This window comes from Penicillium chermesinum (assembly GCF_028974085.1).
Source record: "Penicillium chermesinum strain IBT 19713 chromosome Unknown utg000004l:1.0-3345178.0:1.0-3348027.0, whole genome shotgun sequence".
NCBI lineage: Eukaryota > Fungi > Ascomycota > Eurotiomycetes > Eurotiales > Aspergillaceae > Penicillium > Penicillium chermesinum.
Genome location: NW_026695314.1, coordinates 1,540,719 through 1,558,351, shown reverse-complemented (window position 1 = coordinate 1,558,351; position 17,633 = coordinate 1,540,719). Strand labels below are relative to the sequence as shown.

Here is a 17,633-nt window from a genome sequence, read left to right as displayed (position 1 = left end):
TCCTAAACATCCAGTGCTGCATAGGCCTTCTCGATTAAAAGAGCTGAGCTGCTTGTGGGCCTGGATCGCGACACAGATAGCAAGTCAAAGCCGCAGAAAAAAAAAATAATGGACAACTTCACTCGGCCCCACAAGTCATCAGGATCAACAAGGACAACCAGACTTCGCAGAAGCGCTCGTGAGTTTGTGCAGGGTATCAACTGGGGAGTTTCCACTAAACGGGTGATCAGAGGCATGCCAAAGATGCCGCAAGAGAAAGCAGAAGGTGAGCTCTCCATCAAAATATGGCTACTATTGGTCTGACCTTTATTCCTCAGTGTGATCTCTTATTTCCCAAATGCTCCACCTGTGAAGCCGCTCGTGCGCCCTGTCTGAAATTTGACAATGAGAAACAAGCTGAGATACCTCGAGGCTATGTCCTGACTCTTGAATCGCAAGTAAAACAGCTCAAGCTAGAAATTGCGGAGCTGAAGGCTGAGAAGCATAATGAAGCCGGTCAACCAGGCTTTGTCTGCGAAAGAACTGACACCGGCTACAGCTGCAGTCCAAGTAGCCGAACGACTGCTACCGCTACGACAGAGTCAGTCACATCTGACCCTCAGGAGATGGTGAAATCGATGGGGCTCGTGCTCCTAGAGAGCAGCAATCATACGCAATTTATGGGAACAAGTAGCGGTGTTTCCTTTGCAAAATTGGTACTCGCCTCAATCAAGCATGATATTCCCCTGGCTGGGGCAGAGTCACCAGAGCGGCAACGACAACATCGACCAACGCCAACTGAACCATCGACAATTGTGACATCGCTTCCGCCACGACATGCCGCAGACCACATAGCAAGGGCGTATTTCTCATATCGGACCCCACATCTTCCTATTCTTGAGCAAAAGTCGGTTGAAATTATCTTCAACAGAGTTTACGATCAGCCACTGAATTGCTCAAGAAGGGTTGCAGAGCATGACATGTTCATCACATACATGGTCTTAGCGATCGGCCTATTCAGTATGTCAACCCGTGGAGGGTCTCGACCTCAACAGAGTGAAGGCTGCTTCAATGCAGCTTTGCAGCGGGTTGATACGCTGCTATCTTATTCCTCCGGTGACCTGGACACGCTGACAACATTGATACTTATCGCACAATACCTTGTCCTCAATCCATCCAGAGGTAACCTGTGGCAACTAACCGGTGTCATTCTCCGCCTATGTGTCGATACTGGGTTACACTGGGAAACAGAGACAATCCTCGCCTTCCCTGAAGCTCTTCTAAACAAAAGAAGAAGATTATACTGGGCAGCCTACGGACTTGACCGATTCCTTTGCATTAACCTCGGTCGTCCGTTCGGAATTGCTGAGCAGAGCATGAGCACACGCCTTCCGGATCCATATATTTCAGAAGCTGCCGATGGTTATGAATCCGGGAAATTGGAAGTCCTCCATCAAAGGCTTGCAAACCATATCATCAAGCTTTACAGGCTCCAGTCAGAAATCAAGCACGTGCTTTATCACCAGATACAAGGGGCCACTGTCGCTTATCCGCGCCCAAACTACAATTTATGGTTCCGGGATATTCAAAGTAGACTTCGCGCATGGCATGATGAAATACCGGCAGCAAAGCAGTGTGACTCAGAGTGTATATATGCTCAGCAAGCATGGTGGGAAGCTAGCTTTAGCGGGACAGTCCTGCTTCTTCATCGACCAAACCCTCTTGTCGCCAATCCGTCTTCGGAATCCTTGAAAACTTGTTATGATACGGCTTGTCGCTGCATCAGGGCGATAAAAACACTCCAGCGAGAAGGACATATCACCATCGTTTGGGAATCTGTGCACCAGCTATTCATGGCTGGTCTGACAATTATATATTGCATGTGGCAGTCCCCTCAAATCCGAGAAAGCACCTCAGTTGTCGACTTCGCGACGGTGTCTCAGGATTGTGCTGTCGCCTTGACTGCATTGGTGGAGTATTTTCCTGAGGCCAAGGGGTGCCGGGACGCCTTTGAACTTGTTACTTCTGCCACGCTGAGATGGCTGGGCACAAAAGCAGAAGACAATGGCTTGGACTGCCATGGCTCAATTTTGAACCACGAGATTGATCTCGTACGAGAGCTTATGCCTTTCTCTACAGCTAGATGGCAAATACACGACCCCGGTAGCATCTTCCCGGACGAACCATTTGAGCTCGCAAACTTCCTGAGCGAGGCTGCTCAATACCATCGACCCTGGGATTTAACAAGTGACTTCAGTTTAGATGACCTCATGGGAGATTTTTCATCCATTGAGGGAGGTTTTAGTTAACGAATAAAATCAGGTCCGGCCCTTGAGTACCGGTATAGCATTACTACTTGGTGAGAGCTCACGACAAAACACAAGGACAATTGAAAAATCCTCATGTCCGGCTTTCTACACCTCTAATGTCGCTGGAAGTGAAAAATGTGCGCTTGAGACTCGCGACAAAGGACCGCCCCGGCTGGCTCGAGGTGCCAACCCCGCTGTATTTGGAACATCTTCACACTCTCGGCTTGATCAAGGGCGTACTTCCGTGCTCGATTCATTGACGAGCAATTCTCTCTAGGGCTTCCAGCGGAGTTGTCGATGACCAGTGTGATGGACTGCTTAGCAAGTTGGAAGCACCGGGCAAGAACAAAATACAGCTCTTCCATGGGGAGAAACTCCAGTGCGAAAGCGCAGAATATATGGTCTACCATTTCAGCCCGCTTGGAGAGGTGAACCTCCATCCTGTCATGGACAAGCTCAGTATATCCTCCGTAATGGTAACAACGGTCCAACATTTTGCGCGATATGTCGACCCCAATCAATTCTGTGATTCCCTTCTGTTCTCGCGCACGTAACGCGTCTCCAACGTTTCCTATTCCGCAACCAAGGTCGAGCACTGTGCCCTGATACGTTATCTCTGGTAGGATCCACGAGGAATCTCGCATAGCCATAGTCATGGATAAATCGTCGAAAAGCGCGGCCACCTCATTGAAATGAGGGCTTCGCCGGCTTGGATTCATGAGGAAGTAGTTTGTGATGTAAGTGTTGACCACAGCGGGATAACTGCCTGGAAAGCCATACTTAACATCGGTATCCTCCAGCTGAGACCCCGGGGGATAGAAGAATACAGGCAATGGATCGACTTCAATCACGTAGGCTCTCCCATCTGACCCGATGCGCATGTCAACATCGCATCCCATGCGATTTGTGTACATCTTCTTCGCCGTGAAGGCTTCCACCGCGGTCTCCTGGAGATGCTTCCATAATGCTGGATCTTCTTCTTCTGAAAGAAGCTCATAGCCTGACTCTGCGTCAAACTTCAGCTCCAGTGTCAAAATTTGTGGCTTGTCGTCGATTTTCTTATACTTGGCACGTTGTGGAATTAGCGGGACTGGAGTTTCGCCCATCGCTATTACGACCACGGAATACTCCTCTCCCGGTATGAACTCTTGGACGACAATGTCGGAGCTATATCGCCCAGCGGATTCCATGTCTCTGACATACTCTTCTGCGTCCGTCCATCCCAGAGCCTGCGCCCGTTGGATACGCACTGGGCGCATTAGTCCATTTAAGCGCGCAATACATTTCTGTAGCTCGTCCTCGTCACGACAGAGGGAATGCTCATCAATGAACATACTTCCATAGCTCGACGCGGGCTTTACAAACAGTGGATACTTCTCTGTCCCAGGAACGAGCGGCCGCCCGGCCTTTTTGGCCGCTGCAAAGAAATCCCATTTCGATTGTTCTCGTTCAGAGCTTTCGACTCCAGCAGAGGGCAAATCGAGGGATTCAAAGTATCGAATCGCATCCACGCCAGCCAGAGAATCATCATGGGTTCCCCACATAAAATTCAAATAGAAATCGTAGCCCTCCGCTACTGCCTGGTCAATTTGCTCCTTTGCGGTCGCCTTGTGGATAGTCTTATGGACGACTGTGTGCTGCGTTGTAAATACGCCGGGGTTCATGCACAGTTCTTGCGTCTCGCCCACAGAAGCTTGTAGCTCCTCGAAGCAAGACTGAAACACGCAGATTCTCATTTGAAATGTTGTTCTTTGGCTTCTTATGGACTGCTGCTATTTCGAAGCGATTAACATAGCGGATCTGGGCAAGAGATCTCGATTAGGCCTGATCGCGTGTTCGCCTGCAGATTCCAAATCTACCCCCTCCTGATCCCCACCACCGCCAGCCCAACAACACCATGCTGAGCGTATAGTTTCACCCCCCATCGTTGATCCATATGCAGAATCTAGCTCCTCTGGCCACTCGTTTACACCGCCTCGATCCCAAGAGGGCAAGTCCCCGTGTCACCGTGGATACATTCCAAGCCTGCGGGGTCATTTTCAGATCAGCCACCCAATTCACATGCCGCGAATGGAGGTCAATCTGAACTATAATCTCCAGATGTGGCAATGATTGACACAGTTCACGAAGACGGGAAGACCACGGTCGCGGTAGCAAACGCCACGATACCCTCTTCGCGTCCCACAAACCCGATCTTCTCGTTTGTACCGGCTTTCACAGACACCCGGCTCGGGTGCAAACCAACAATTGCAGCCACCGACTGGCGCATCACGTCGCGATAAAGACTAATCCGCGGCTTTTCGCAGATGAAGCTCACATCACAATGAGTGACCGTACCCCCCCGCCTCGGCTACAAGCGTGGCAGCATGTTGTAAGAATTTATCGGACGACACCCCTCTCCATCGAGGATCCGTGTCCGAAAAGTGGCTCCCGATGTCATCCGCCGCGATGCTGCCAAGGAACGCGTTTGTCAGAGCGTGCAAGCCCACATCTGCATCCGAGTGCCCGAGAAGAGTAGATTTGTGGGGTATTTTCACGCCGCAGAGGGTGATTTCTTCACCGGGTACTAGGCGGTGCGTGTCATAGCCATGGCCAACTCGGATATCTGGCACTGGGGCTGGAGGAGTGGGCAAGAGGTTGGATTTGAGGAAACGCTCTGCTTGGTCGAAATCTTCCTTGTAGGTCAATTTGATATTGTCGGACTCCCCGGCGACAACTCGAACAGGGAGACCCTGTTCCTCGAAAAGAGATGCGTCGTCGGTATAGCTAGTTCCACTGACAGCGGCTTGTTCATGGACCTCTAAAATGGTCTGTAGATCGAAGGCTTGGGGTGTTTGTGCCCGGAAAAGACCATCTCTGGGGACTGTAGCTGTAATGAGGCCGTGGGAATCCGTCCTTTTCAGGGTGTCCGCCACGGCAAGACCGGGGATTACTCCTATAGAGGGGTCTTTCACGATGGAGTCGTAGACTTGGTCCAGCAAGTGGACAGAGGCAAAGGGACGGGCAGCATCGTGGATGAAGACATGTGATGGGCTGGCTTTTAGGCCTGCAAGAAACCGAAGGCCCGCGAGAACCGATGCTCCTCGTTCTGCGCCTCCGATTGTAGTATAAATATTCTCATCGAGGTCGACGGAAGCTTGGAGAAGAGAGTTATCATCTGCGTGGTGGACAATCACGATAGCACATGTCTGATCCCACGATCGGAACAGTCTCAAGGTACGGTTAATCACGGTGTCTCCGCCGAGGCGACGATATGCTTTCTGGCATCCATCGCCAGCGCGTGTTCCTCGGCCAGCCGCTGGAATCACAATTCCCACGGTGGGCTGGCTGTGGCTGTTCGCCATATTTGGTAGGGCATATGACTCCCAGCGATAGCAGCAACGGTGGGACTTGAACTTCAATGAATCACGTTTGTCATTGTGCGAAATTAAGGGAAGGGGGGTTTGACAGGTCCCAGTAGTACTTATACTCTTGCACCCCACACGGATCGGCACGAAGACGCGGCGATACCCTTCCAGTCCAAGCTGAAACCCTGTGGTCGATCCCCGCGCCTTTTCAAGGTTTGTGACGAAACCTTTCTGTCGTGTGACTTCTTCCCATTTCTTCTTCTAGAAATTGCGTACATCCGCCTTGGCCCGTGGCTACGACAGAGTCAATCCAACCAAACATGGCGAGCTCCCGATCGAAGCTCAGGCTGCAGGTGCCAGCAAAAGTCAATCCTCAGATCCGCGTTGGGCCCTTACAGGAAGATGGGTATCATGATATTACATTGGCCTACCAGGCAATATCGCTGTATGACGTCTTGACGGTTTCGTCTGATCCTCATGGACCATCCATTGAGGTCTCTGGCATGGACTGCGACCGAGTCCCAGCTACCGATCAAAATCTTGTTATCAAAGCAGCGGCTCTTTTGGCCAAATATGTAAGCATCGAGCCCACCGTTCATTTTGAGCTTGTCAAAGCTATTCCCGCAGAGGCTGGTCTGGGGGGTGGAAGTGCCGATGCGGCCGCTGCTCTGGTGGGGTGCAATATGTTGTGGAAATCAAACGTCAGTGACGAGGACCTGATGCATCTCGGAGCATACATCGGGGAAGATGTACCATTCTTTATCAAGGGTATGATGGCTATCGGTCTAGGACACAAACAGCCATTACGTAGCCTTGGTACAGGGGACCACACATGGATCTGGGTTTTAGGAGTGCCTTTTCGTGGGCTTTCGACAAAAGCTGTCTTTCAAGAGTATGACAATTGTTTGGCTGAACGCAAGTCCGGCCAAGAGGATTATCTTTCGAAGCGACAGGGCTGTCTGGAAGTCCCCTGGGGAAATGCTCCGGGCAGTCTACGAGGCGCGCTTGTTAATGACCTCGAGCAGCCATCTGCACGCTTATTACCTGATATCACGACCGCATTAGATGCCGGACGGTCAGTTGGAGCGTTTGCAAGCCTCATGAGTGGCTCTGGATCAACGTGTGCGTTCCTGGCCAGAGATGAGGACCATGCTCGTCATATGCAAGCCGAGTTCCAGAGAATGCAACTGTTTAGAGAGGTTTGTATTGCTTTCGGCCCTGTACCAGGGGTGACTATAATGAAAGACTAGATGTGCTTCTTGAGAAGTTGAGGTCCTAAGCGATAGCATCTAGTAGCCGCGGAGATTCCTCCTAATAACTGGGGTCTGGATATATATTGAACAACCCTGGCCACGTTCTCCAAGGCTTTAGGAACCTGCAATGGCCAGGGACCCGGCACTATGTCAAAAAAAGCGGTGCAATTATCCGATTTGCTATGATAATACCATGGAAGAACAGATCAAGGCACAGAAGACGCTCGTCCAGAAAATGAGCACTTTAAACAACCAGTTTCCTGGAGAGTCTGATAGTAGCAACGCGATGAAGAACTTGACTTTGGGCAGCCGAAAAACGCAGAGAAATTAGCTAGGATAAGTAAGCTGATATTACGTCTCGAAGCGAATCGCACGTTGGTCGCCGTTCACCACAATCAGAGTGATCTGAAGCTGACGTTCTATGGTTTGTAGCAACAATAACATCATTTACTCACTATAGTTGTAGAGGCTTTTGCTTCAATTTTAGGCTGTATAATATCTGCAGTCACTTTATTCAAACTATGATCTTACGAGTAGGCTACATTGTAATTCCAGGTCAACAGAGCTCATGGTGTCTAGGTGTTTATAGTTCCGTCCGATATGGACATCGGTGGGCGTGCACGCTATGATTGGCTGGCATTTCTCCAACATCACCGCCCGCATCGATCTGGCTTCCTCCTTCAGACAGGCCACGATGCCTATTTGCATCGAGTGCTCCTACCCGGTCTCACACCTATACAGTGCTTACAGTCGCGCTGACGATCGCTCCCAAGGGAAAGGGGTGCGATTGACTCAGTGTCCGCGTTGTCAGCGCTTCGCGGACAAATACATCGAATATGACTTTGTGGTCATCTTTATCGATCTGGTTTTGATTAAACCACAAGTATGTCTTCTCTGCGTCCTATGGAATGTCCAAAGCTCATCAAATGTTACATAATAGGTATACCGGCATCTTCTTTTCAACCGCCTAGGACGCGACGACAACCGATTCGATGTAAGTCCCACAACGGTATGCGACGCTGGATGAAAGCGCTAAACACAGATTCTTTCAGCGGTCAATCATTCGTCTAGGTGTTCTCCTTTTGCTATTTGACGTCTATCTTACTTGGGCCCGCCTCGAGAAAGACCCATCGTTAGAAACAGCCTTCATATCGCGCGCCCCAATCGTGGTTCAGTACCTCTTCTTCCTTACCCTCAACACCACGGCCACCCTTGCACACCACCTTACCGTACGCCTGCTCTCCACGATTCTTGTTCCCAAATCGCACCGGTATGGAGCCCCAGGGTCTACAACTACAAACACAACCCCGCAGCCTAGTGGCAATGGAAATGGCAATAGCGACGCAAGCGCAAACCCCATGCCGTCCGCGACTCCAACCCCAGCAATCAAAACGCCATCACCCACGCCCCCTGTAAACCCTCCAGGAAGAACCAGCAGCCGACGGAATTGACCACCGCTCAAGCAAAGCTCTCTCCCAATCCAGCCGCATCAACCCAACCCACCTCCCCCGAGCCTCTACCCAATGCCTCGGGTGCCCTCGCTACCACTCCTACAGTCCCAAACCCGCAACGACCACCGCCTCCTCTGCGTCGCGCGTCCACCGCGCCTATACACATCCAACCCCTCCCCCCACCGACAGCTGCGAGCCCAACCGCCATAAGCACAGCGCTGCTCGTCAGCAGCTGCGCCAAGCTCTTCCCCATCCTTCTGGTGATATGGGGCACCGACAGCAGCGGCAACCAACCCGCACAAGAAAGCGGAACTACGCACCGCGGCGGCAGCGTGCTCCGGACGCAACTGGATGGCGTCGAACCTACCCCCGTGCTCTCCGCCAAAGCGGCGCTGTCGTCTGATCGCGGCAGCAATGCGCGATACTCGTCTTCGTCGCTGGTGGAGTCGTGGGTTGCAGGCGCAGAGGCCCTGCTGTGCCCTTACATTCCGATGAGCTACATGTCATGGCTGTTCGAGCTCCTAGCGGCGTCGTTGTCGCTTGGGGTCGTTGATACGCACCTTGTTCTGCTGAGCAATACCGAAGCTCTGTATATTCTGCTTGGGTGCGGGTATATGCGGGCTGTTGCGGTTGCGGTGGCGGGACAGGTAGCGCGTTGGGTGGTGCAGAAGGTTATCTTGGGTGCTGTCGGGGTAGGGTAGCATTCAACAGGAGTCGAGGGCAGAGAGCGTAAAAGAAACATTGTGTTAACGAATATAACTTCGGATGTATCTACCATGTGAATATCGAACATTGGATGCTTATGCATTGAATCTAAATGTAAACATGAAAATGGACAGAAAAAAAAAAAGCTATACAGAACACCCGCAAACCCATGTGCATACAGTTCTCATACAACCTAGCCATATACCCTGGCAAACACCGACATATGAAGTCGAGCGGACCAAACACTAAATGAGTGGCATTTAGGAGTCGCATTTAGTAATAGGTACAGACCGCGTATAACAAGGCACAGTGTATTATGCTACCCAATCCAGTACCGGAGCGACACGCCTCGACTGGGTATAGCATAACCACCACAAGAGAAAGCAAACCCGCAAATGAAGATTTTTTTTTTAATTGGGTACTCTGCCAGGTCGAATATCAGATCTCTTTGGTGCGATGAGTGGGTGCAATTGTGCGAGGAAGACAATGGCTAGAGAAACCAAGTTAGCTTCCTTGCACCATCTTATGCTAGACCGCAGGAGGAAGGTTTTGACTTACCCCACATCAAGTAGCAGGAAATGACAGAGAGGATGATGGTCGTACGGAAGACACTTTTACCCAAGTCAGCGTTTCTCCCCCACTGGCGTGATCATATCCACGGGGCCGTCGGTATAAGATGAAACTCACGTTTGATTCTCCCCCTTCGGACTGAAGAACCAACCAGCTGCGCAAGCAGCCACAACAATAATGAGGCCGATGAGAAGACTCCAACTGTACAGCATATTGTTAGCCCAATACTCATCTGTCTCGAAGGGTCTGTGTGTCCATGAGCCGGGGGCAGGCGGTCATAACAGTCATAACCCTCAGAAGTAATTGATGGACCAGCGTATCCTCGTGAGGCAGCACGTACCTTCCAGCCATAATGTCGGTGTTTGTGCGATCCTTTTCCAAGCGATCGGATCGAGGTAGTCGAGTCTACGGGGATAGGTAGCTTTCCAACTCGGAGATGGCGTTGCACGTAGTCGCTAGCAGCATACACGCCGAAAGAATCACTAGACCGGATCGCAAGGTCGGGAACTCTCCGAGACGAGCTAGAGGGCTCTAGCAAGTCTTGTCAAGCGACTCTACTGTCTGATATGACCGGAGCGGCGTTCTTTCCACGGGCAACGGTCGGCGGGCGGGAGGGGTGAGCGAACAGTCGAAAGGGACTCGGCCGAAGTAGATGTCGACTTGCTCTGCAAGGCCTCTGGCAGCAGATGCTTCCCTCTCTAAAAAGGCCGTGTCTCGCGGATTGCAGGAAGACGAATGTCACGGTGGAGATGCGGGTTGAATCGTCGGAGCTCCAGGAGCTCGTGTTTCTGCCTCATACGGCCGGGCGGTCACCCGATGTTGGATATACAAACAGACCCATCGGTTTCGTCTGAGACGTCAGCATGATTCTGTCCAGGGGACAAGTGATATCCGGGATATTTTCGGCTTGCTCTAGAAATTTCACTCATGCTTCGAGACATCTGTTATGTTCGAAGTTCCCCGCTAGTAGAACAAGGTCTTGTCTACAACTGGGACACGCATTTGAGGTCTCGTAGAATTGACGAGCGCGTCCCAGAGCAATTTCCGTCCACAGAGGGAACATTCGAATGGTCTGACTAAAGCCCAACACCCGGTGTTGAGCAAGAAGCCTCGAAGCGAGCTACAAGATCAGACAGTACTGGATACGTGGTGCTCCGAAGGCGCGCATATCAAATAAATCAGTCCTACCAGACCCCCGACAAAAGCGTGCATGTGAGACAGACAGCGATAAGAGTATCCTACGGCATGTATCAAGTTCCAATCAATTCATTCAAATCCAAGTACGAGTATCGGGCTGAATCCCTTGGGATGACAGAAGCAAAGGAGGATAAATACAAAACTACCCAAAGACCAGGTAAAGTAGAAATTGCAAAACACTGAGAGGGAAGGTTGTTGGGGAGTGGTCTATGCGCCCTCACGGCTCTTGCGGTAGCTAGCCTGCACAATGATGTTAGACCGAATCATCAGTTGCAGGGTAGGCTCCTAAGCTTACCTCCTGCTCCACCTGCAGTGCATCGACGGATGGTGCAAGCTCACTCAGGATCTCGTATGCCTTCTTGTGGAACTCGAGCTGGGCGGCGATAAGGTCGGCGAGGTTGCGAAGGGGCTCAGGGGTATCAAGGACCTATGAACAAGGGATACCGCGGTTAGCCTCTTGTGTCATAATGGAGAGCGACCAACTTCTTCAATTCCTCGTTGTCAGGGTTCCAACTTCAACTTACGTTCTTCATTACGCTAACCGCCTCCTCGGTCTGGCCAACGAACTCATCTTCCGCTTGCTCGATCTCGGCACGGGCATCCTCGCTGAGGTTGTCCAGGTCACCCCGGGCGGCAGCTTTCTTGCTAGCCTTGATCGAGTCAAGAGTCAGACGGGCGTTCTCAACGTTCTTGCGCGCCTTGGCAGCGAACATCAGGTTGGTGTTGAGAGTAGTGTTCCAGCCAGCCAGGAAACGAGACTGGATCTGAGCATCCTGGGCCAGGCGGGCCTCGCCGACCTTTTCCTCGGCGAGAGCGTACTTCTCCAGGGCAGTAGCGAGAGGGTCCTCGCCCTCAACGCTCTGCGCTAGGATCTGCGATCCGGAAAGCGAAGCGCGCGCGATGGCATGGTTGAAGGTCTTGGGCTGGGGTTTGGCGGATGGGGGTGCAGTCAGAGCGGCCTGGGCTTCAGCGGGGGAGTTGGCCTGGGACAAGAGGGAGACCTTCTCATTGATGGTGCGACCCAGGTCATTGAAGGACTCGCGAATGTTGGGTGGGTAGTCGTAAGCCTCGTTGGAGTACTGCGAGCTATATTGCGCGAAAGAGAACCACCCCGCCTTGGTCAGATCTGTTCTCAGGCATGTGAAAACGGATAGGACAACACTCACGTCACTTGCAGCAGCTTCTGGTGGACGAGCTTCAGCGCATCGACACGCTTCTCGAGCTCGATGTATTCATCGGGGAGCTGGGTCTTGTCTTCGACTTGGCCGAGTTGCTCCTTAATCATCTGCTGGGTGCGCTGCGCGAAGGGCGTGAAGCTCGCGCTATTCCGCAACAGCCACAACTGTCAGTAAAAGACCGTGGTCCAGAACACGAGCGCCGGGGGGGGGTTCCTCCGGTCAGGGAATTGGGATGCCGCAGGAGGTGATGGCATACCTGAAGGTCTTTCCGAATGCCTGCACTCGATCCATGATTGCGATTTGTGTAGATGGAGAGGTAAACAAAAGGAGGGGAAATCGTTAAGGAGTAGGGAACTTTGGAGCAGCTACGGTGCGACGCATCCCGCTGCACCGCCCCACATTTACACTAGCCACGACGGCTTTAGGCACCAGAGAGTACAGGGAGTCCTGGGGTAGGAGGGATTGGCACGTGAGGTTAATTGATTTAAAGCCGGGAATATCATGAAAGGAAACAGCATAGAAATAACGCCAAATAACAATGCCCTTCGGTCATCGTCCAACCGTAGTCATAGTAATCTTGTCCGGTTCCAGCTCCCGAAACACCGCATTGTAAACACCCCCAAACGGGCCGGTTAGGTCAAGGTAGCAAACATAGCCCGCATAACCCTTGAGCGAGGTTCTTCAAAGAGGTTAGAATCGCAAGACATATATATGATGGAGGAGAACTCACCTGAGCGTTCTTGACGGCGAATATCAATGATTTCTTCTTCGTTGCCCCTGCTATCGATAATGTCGGTGTCCTTCTGCCGCGTGATTTCAATTCCCCCATGCGGCTCTGCTCGTAGTATCCGTCTCTCGTTCTCCAAGTCCACGATTTCTGCGGAAATGTCATGATCGCTACGCTTGGGCCGCACTAGTACCATCGACCCCTCATGAGGCCTGGATTCCACGTGTGTTCGGCTCTCGAGCACCCGGAGGGGAGACGATGGCCTGTGACTGTGGATGAGCACTGATCGTGGCCGCACAACAGAGATAGAGCGTGGCCGAGCCAAGCTGCGAACCGGTCGTTCGACCTCTTCATACTCGACATCGCGATATTCGACGTCACGATAGTCTACGTCACGATAGTCCACGTCGCGGTAATCCACGTCACGGTAATCGACCTCCCGGTAGCGCGAAGGACTTCTGGACGGCTCAACAATGAACATGTCATGACTGGACCGAGGCGACTGGCGCGAGTCTACCACAAGCTGCTCGGTGGTGACGCGCTCGCGCGGAGGAGAGCGAAGGCGCAGGTACTCCGCTAGAACGATGTTAGTTTGCACGATCCTCAAATGCGGCATTGCAGTGAGACTGCAACTTACTTTCAACATTTGCAGGCCGTCTGTATTCTCGACTGATGCTGATCACCTCGTCAATTTGCTCCTTCGACAGCGCTTTCTGAATGACAATTGTCTCGTCCTGCACAATCATTAGCATTCAAACCGGCCTTGAAAGTCTCTGGCTGAGGGAAAACCTACTTCTTCTTTGTAAGGGTATCCCAGATCCATAATCGCGTGAACATGCACCCACTTCCGTGGAATACGGGTTTTGCCCTTCCGAGGATACGGCTTCTCCTCATGTCTTCGCCTCGCAGCACTGCTCGACCGCCGGCTGCGGCGGTCCATTGTGTCTCTCCCACGGATATCTCGAAACTCTTCGTCCCCGTAGTAATCGGGCTCGGCGATGCGAATGTCCTCATACACTTCCCGCTCACGGTACCTCCCCGGGGAGGGGACATGCAATCGTGGGGGCGGAGGAGCGTGAGGGAGAGGACCTGCTCGGTCTCTTAACTCGAGAGACTCGAGTTTCCGCCGCGGGATGCGATCGAAAGTATCAAGAGACGACTGCCGCCTAATCAACCGGGGAGGAGCAACGGCGGAGCTCCCCGCACGACGGCGGCGGCGGTCAGGCGTGACTGGAGGCTCTGAGGGCTGAGACAGATAATCATCTTCGTAGTAGCGGCCGACCGCGCGAGCAGGGGGACCGTATCGGTCTTCTTCGCTGAGGCGCAGCTCGAAACGCTCCTCGTCGACTCGGCGGGGTCGTTCACGTTCGGCGACAGGAGGACCCCGCGAATATCGGTCGTAGCGATCGCGCGAGTCGAGAGTACCCGACGACGAGCGATAATCGTCATAGCGAGACATGGCTGGAGGGATCTAGGCAGATGCGCAGGAGCCGAGTCTTCGATATTTGTTTTGCCCAGGTTTGTTTATCAGCCTCGGGGGCAAATCGGGGAGAGAACCGTGGATGATGAGAGCGGCTGATGCGGGCCGCTAAAATGGTGGGGGTTCGCAGCCACAGAGCTGGAAATTCGAGTCGGATCAGAGAGCCTGACAGGATCAAGAGAGACTAAACTGGGTGTGCCTCCGGAGCAGAGATCGGCGGTTCAGCTGGTGCTGGACAGAAAGCTCCTGCGGCCAAGAATCAGGCAGACACCACTTTGTGACGACATCGCCTGACGTGGGTCACCCGGCAGAGAGAAATTAGGGCGTTGGGCTTTCAATACATGTGTCTATACTTCTCCAATCTAAGTTACCATAGCACGAGGCCGATGTAGCTGTCAGGTACTCGAGTCCGAGACAGTCACAGCCGGAACGAGTCCTGCAGCAAAAGCCCCACGACACTGCAGGTGGCTTGGTCCCTTCGCCTCTTTTCGGTCTCTTGCGCCGCAAGGCCCAGCGACTACAGGGTTTAGGGTGGCATTTGCTCACCATTTTCTGAATACCCATCTCCTCGCCCTGTGGACTAAGTTGTTATGGTCAGCCAGTGAGATCATTTCAAAGTTCCACTAAACCATGTACCACCAGCAGCGCCTCGTCTTGGGTACCTCAAGTACGAACACTCCTACTCGTGGACACCCTCTCCTAATCAGTGCAAGGAAAACATTGGCCCTGAACGCAGCATGTGAAATTCACATCTTTCGACAACGGGGTATGGCATGTTTCGACACCTGCAATCACTCCTGGGATACTACGTAGATTGTAGATCTGGCCAATCAACGCAAATCAACCGAGATCCTGAATTTCCCCCATGGGTACGTTATAGCTTGTCAGCACTAGTAGCCACGAGATGCCCATATCTTCAGTCGACCTCGTCTAATGTGTATCTGCCCTCCAAGGATTTCGGCAAATATTTGGAAGCTATCAGGAACTTGAACACGAAGCGAGAAGATTTCCGGGCGGAGCGCGGGATCGTAAGCGGCACGCAAATGTCGCGAGTTCTGCCTCATTGGCATGAGCATTTGAACGTGTACTAAGCGACCAACCCTACATGATATATCATCCCACAGCCCTACAAAAACCCAGTCAGAATGACTAACCGGATTCAATCTTAAACCGAATCGGCCCGAATGATAGACTGCATCCCGATCTCGACCTCGCCGAACATCCGGTTCGCCCGGTGGACTCACATAATTTGTCCCACCGTCCTCCGTAGTGGATACTTTTCTGCAGCTCTTTCAGGTTCCGAGGCTTTTAGCGCGGCCCATTGGTTTGATAAGCTGGAAATTCCAAGCACGGTTTGATTTCCTGCCGTCCAGACCGTGCTCGCCGATGGCCTGCCTTGCGTTGCGCCTATCAGGTCTTGTTCCCTGAGTTGGATACCAATTCGACGGTTGCACAATCCATGGATTTTTCCGTCGGGGCAGTAAGAAGCCCCAAACCTCGTATGCCCAGTCCCTCCTCCCTTCAGTTATAGACTCGATGGAGCTGTGGCGACTGCAGGAGCTCCAATGTTCACGTTGAAAGGAATCCTCCTTCTCGGCCCGAGAAAAACAGCGTGGGTGGGTCAAGCAAATTCCAATGATCCATCAAACCAAGCTTGGTCGAGTAAAAAGTGGCCCCTCGCCAGAATAAACATGCCTTCTGGAGACAGTGTACACTTTTGTGAAGAACATGATAAGAGACCCATCCTGACCCGGTTTATCTGGCGTGCATGCCCACCTGCTAGCAGAGACTTCCAAATTCTTCAGTTCAAGTACAATGGACCTCGACCACGACAACCGCGCCTTTTTCGAGGCCATTCCCGGCTTCGACAAGCTACTCCAAGATGAAAGCTTTGTGACAATCCCGACGATATCCCGCCAGGAAAAGACGCCCAGCACTGAAGATACCTTGCTCTGGCGTACTCTCATGACCCCGAGGACCTTTGCCAAATCATTATCGCAGTACCGCCAGCCACAAAGCCGATCAGATCTGTCTGTACGCTCAACCGCTGTCGCGGAAGAGCTCCGTATATTCTACCAGCTGGGCACAGACCTGAATGGGTTTCCGGACACCCTTCACGGCGGCATCGTAGCCACCTTGTTAGACGATTGTATGGGTCTGCTTCTGGTTCTCCGACGATCCGAGAGCAGAGAGAAGGTTGACATGGGCTGCGTGACGGCGTACTTGAACACCAAATTTCTTCGGCCTACTCGCACTCCTGGGCCCGTGGTGGTCCATGCGCGGTTGATTGAAAATAAAGAAGATCGGAAGTTCAAGCTCCAGGCGGAGATTCGGGACCCGCAGAACCAGGTTCTCGCTGCGGGGGAATCCTTGTTCATCAAGCTCCGGGCGAAGATTTAAGTGGCATTTGCGGGGGTAGGATCTAGAAAGGCTGCAAGTTAAGATCTGGTCAGAGAGGCGGATTGTATTTACTCACACCACGAGATGGGAGGCGCCGGGCTATTGCGCTCGAGGTTAGGAAAAAGGGAGCGCTGGACCGAGAGCAGCCTACAAGCAGCAAATCGAAAGCTTGCGAATGCCCTGATTCAATCACCTGTAACAGATTAGCGTCAGATTCACCAATGATCGATTTGAGCGAAAAGCGGGGAAACAATTAGTATCTTGAATCGCCTCGGGCCGAGCAGCCATCTACAAAGGCTAAACCGAGCCTCAATTCTCCCAGAATCAGCTCGAACCCTCCTCCCCCACAAAATCCCCCGTTCCCGATGTCAGAACAAGATCTAGCCGCCTTCAGATCCATCCAATGGGTTCAAGAACTACTGCGCGATGAATCTTTCATCATAGCTGAGCCCCGGTTCCGGGACCAAATAACCGAGGACAAGCTGTTCAAAACCACCCTCATTTCGCCCACGAGACTGGCTGCATTTTTACCGCAGTATCGTAAATGTCAAAATCTGGCAGGGCCCTCAGACGTACCGCCACCCGTTGAGGAGCTTCGTTTATTTTGGCTACTGGGGTCCGATCTAGATGGCAACCCGGGGATGCTACACGGAGGAATCGTCACGACTCTGCTAGACCAATCGATGGGCTTCATTGTGATGTTCAGAGGTCAATATTCCGGTAATGCACTGAAGGAGCCTGGCCGTACACCCACTGTCACGGCATATCTGAATACACAGTTCCGGCGCCCAGTGTTCACGCCTGCGGCTATTATGGTCCATGTCCGGTTAGTGGAGGTGCTAGAGGATCGGAAGTGGAGAGTGGAGGCCACGATTTACGATCATGAAAACCGGCCTCTAGCTTCAGGGGAAGCTTTGTTTGTAAAGACCCGTGCGAGGATCTAAAGGATAGAGAGCGAGAGACAGGCTATATGGATGCGAGGTTGTATATAATGAAGAGGGGCACAGCCCGTGGAATGGGAGAGGGAAGGGTAAAAA

At 52.3% G+C, this 17,633-nt stretch overlaps 9 protein-coding genes across 9 annotated transcripts; 5 read left to right on the top strand and 4 right to left on the bottom strand.

The window, feature by feature from the left end:
• Positions 1 to 284: 284 nt before the first annotated feature.
• Positions 285 to 2,288, top strand: N7468_005484 (fungal specific transcription factor domain-containing protein; the record flags this gene model as incomplete). The annotated part of the gene is made up of 1 exon (XM_058474781.1): positions 285 to 2,288. One exon carries the CDS (start codon positions 285 to 287, stop codon positions 2,286 to 2,288), a length of 2,004 nt encoding a protein of 667 aa, XP_058330521.1.
• A 113-nt stretch (positions 2,289 to 2,401) lies between these two features.
• Positions 2,402 to 4,024, bottom strand: N7468_005483 (class I SAM-dependent methyltransferase; the record flags this gene model as incomplete). The annotated part of the gene is made up of 1 exon (XM_058474780.1): positions 2,402 to 4,024. The coding sequence occupies one exon, from the start codon at positions 4,022 to 4,024 to the stop codon at positions 2,402 to 2,404; it is 1,623 nt and encodes a 540-aa protein (XP_058330520.1).
• A 386-nt stretch (positions 4,025 to 4,410) lies between these two features.
• On the bottom strand, positions 4,411 to 5,632 carry N7468_005482 (4-diphosphocytidyl-2C-methyl-D-erythritol synthase; the record flags this gene model as incomplete). Its single annotated transcript, XM_058474779.1, has 2 exons — positions 4,411 to 4,573; positions 4,626 to 5,632. 2 exons carry the CDS (start codon positions 5,630 to 5,632, stop codon positions 4,411 to 4,413), a joined length of 1,170 nt encoding a protein of 389 aa, XP_058330519.1.
• Positions 5,633 to 5,955: 323 nt separating this feature from the next.
• On the top strand, positions 5,956 to 6,885 carry N7468_005481 (Ribosomal protein S5 domain 2-type fold subgroup; the record flags this gene model as incomplete). The annotated part of the gene is made up of 1 exon (XM_058474778.1): positions 5,956 to 6,885. One exon carries the CDS (start codon positions 5,956 to 5,958, stop codon positions 6,883 to 6,885), a length of 930 nt encoding a protein of 309 aa, XP_058330518.1.
• A 697-nt stretch (positions 6,886 to 7,582) lies between these two features.
• Positions 7,583 to 9,040, top strand: N7468_005480 (sterol homeostasis protein ARV1; the record flags this gene model as incomplete). The annotated part of the gene is given in 4 exon segments (XM_058474777.1): positions 7,583 to 7,771; positions 7,829 to 7,882; positions 7,941 to 8,300; positions 8,318 to 9,040. The coding sequence occupies 4 exon segments, from the start codon at positions 7,583 to 7,585 to the stop codon at positions 9,038 to 9,040; spliced, it is 1,326 nt and encodes a 441-aa protein (XP_058330517.1).
• Positions 9,041 to 11,018: 1,978 nt separating this feature from the next.
• On the bottom strand, positions 11,019 to 12,280 carry N7468_005479 (BAR domain-containing protein; the record flags this gene model as incomplete). Its single annotated transcript, XM_058474776.1, has 5 exons — positions 11,019 to 11,051; positions 11,107 to 11,238; positions 11,336 to 11,897; positions 11,978 to 12,133; positions 12,246 to 12,280. The coding sequence occupies 5 exons, from the start codon at positions 12,278 to 12,280 to the stop codon at positions 11,019 to 11,021; spliced, it is 918 nt and encodes a 305-aa protein (XP_058330516.1).
• Positions 12,281 to 12,621: 341 nt separating this feature from the next.
• N7468_005478 (uncharacterized protein) lies at positions 12,622 to 14,175 on the bottom strand (the record flags this gene model as incomplete). The annotated part of the gene is made up of 4 exons (XM_058474775.1): positions 12,622 to 12,668; positions 12,720 to 13,292; positions 13,354 to 13,450; positions 13,510 to 14,175. 4 exons carry the CDS (start codon positions 14,173 to 14,175, stop codon positions 12,622 to 12,624), a joined length of 1,383 nt encoding a protein of 460 aa, XP_058330515.1.
• Positions 14,176 to 16,011: 1,836 nt separating this feature from the next.
• On the top strand, positions 16,012 to 16,596 carry N7468_005477 (PaaI family thioesterase; the record flags this gene model as incomplete). Its single annotated transcript, XM_058474774.1, has 1 exon — positions 16,012 to 16,596. The coding sequence occupies one exon, from the start codon at positions 16,012 to 16,014 to the stop codon at positions 16,594 to 16,596; it is 585 nt and encodes a 194-aa protein (XP_058330514.1).
• A 365-nt stretch (positions 16,597 to 16,961) lies between these two features.
• Positions 16,962 to 17,540, top strand: N7468_005476 (PaaI family thioesterase; the record flags this gene model as incomplete). The annotated part of the gene is made up of 1 exon (XM_058474773.1): positions 16,962 to 17,540. The coding sequence occupies one exon, from the start codon at positions 16,962 to 16,964 to the stop codon at positions 17,538 to 17,540; it is 579 nt and encodes a 192-aa protein (XP_058330513.1).
• Between the last annotated feature and the right edge of the window lie 93 nt (positions 17,541 to 17,633).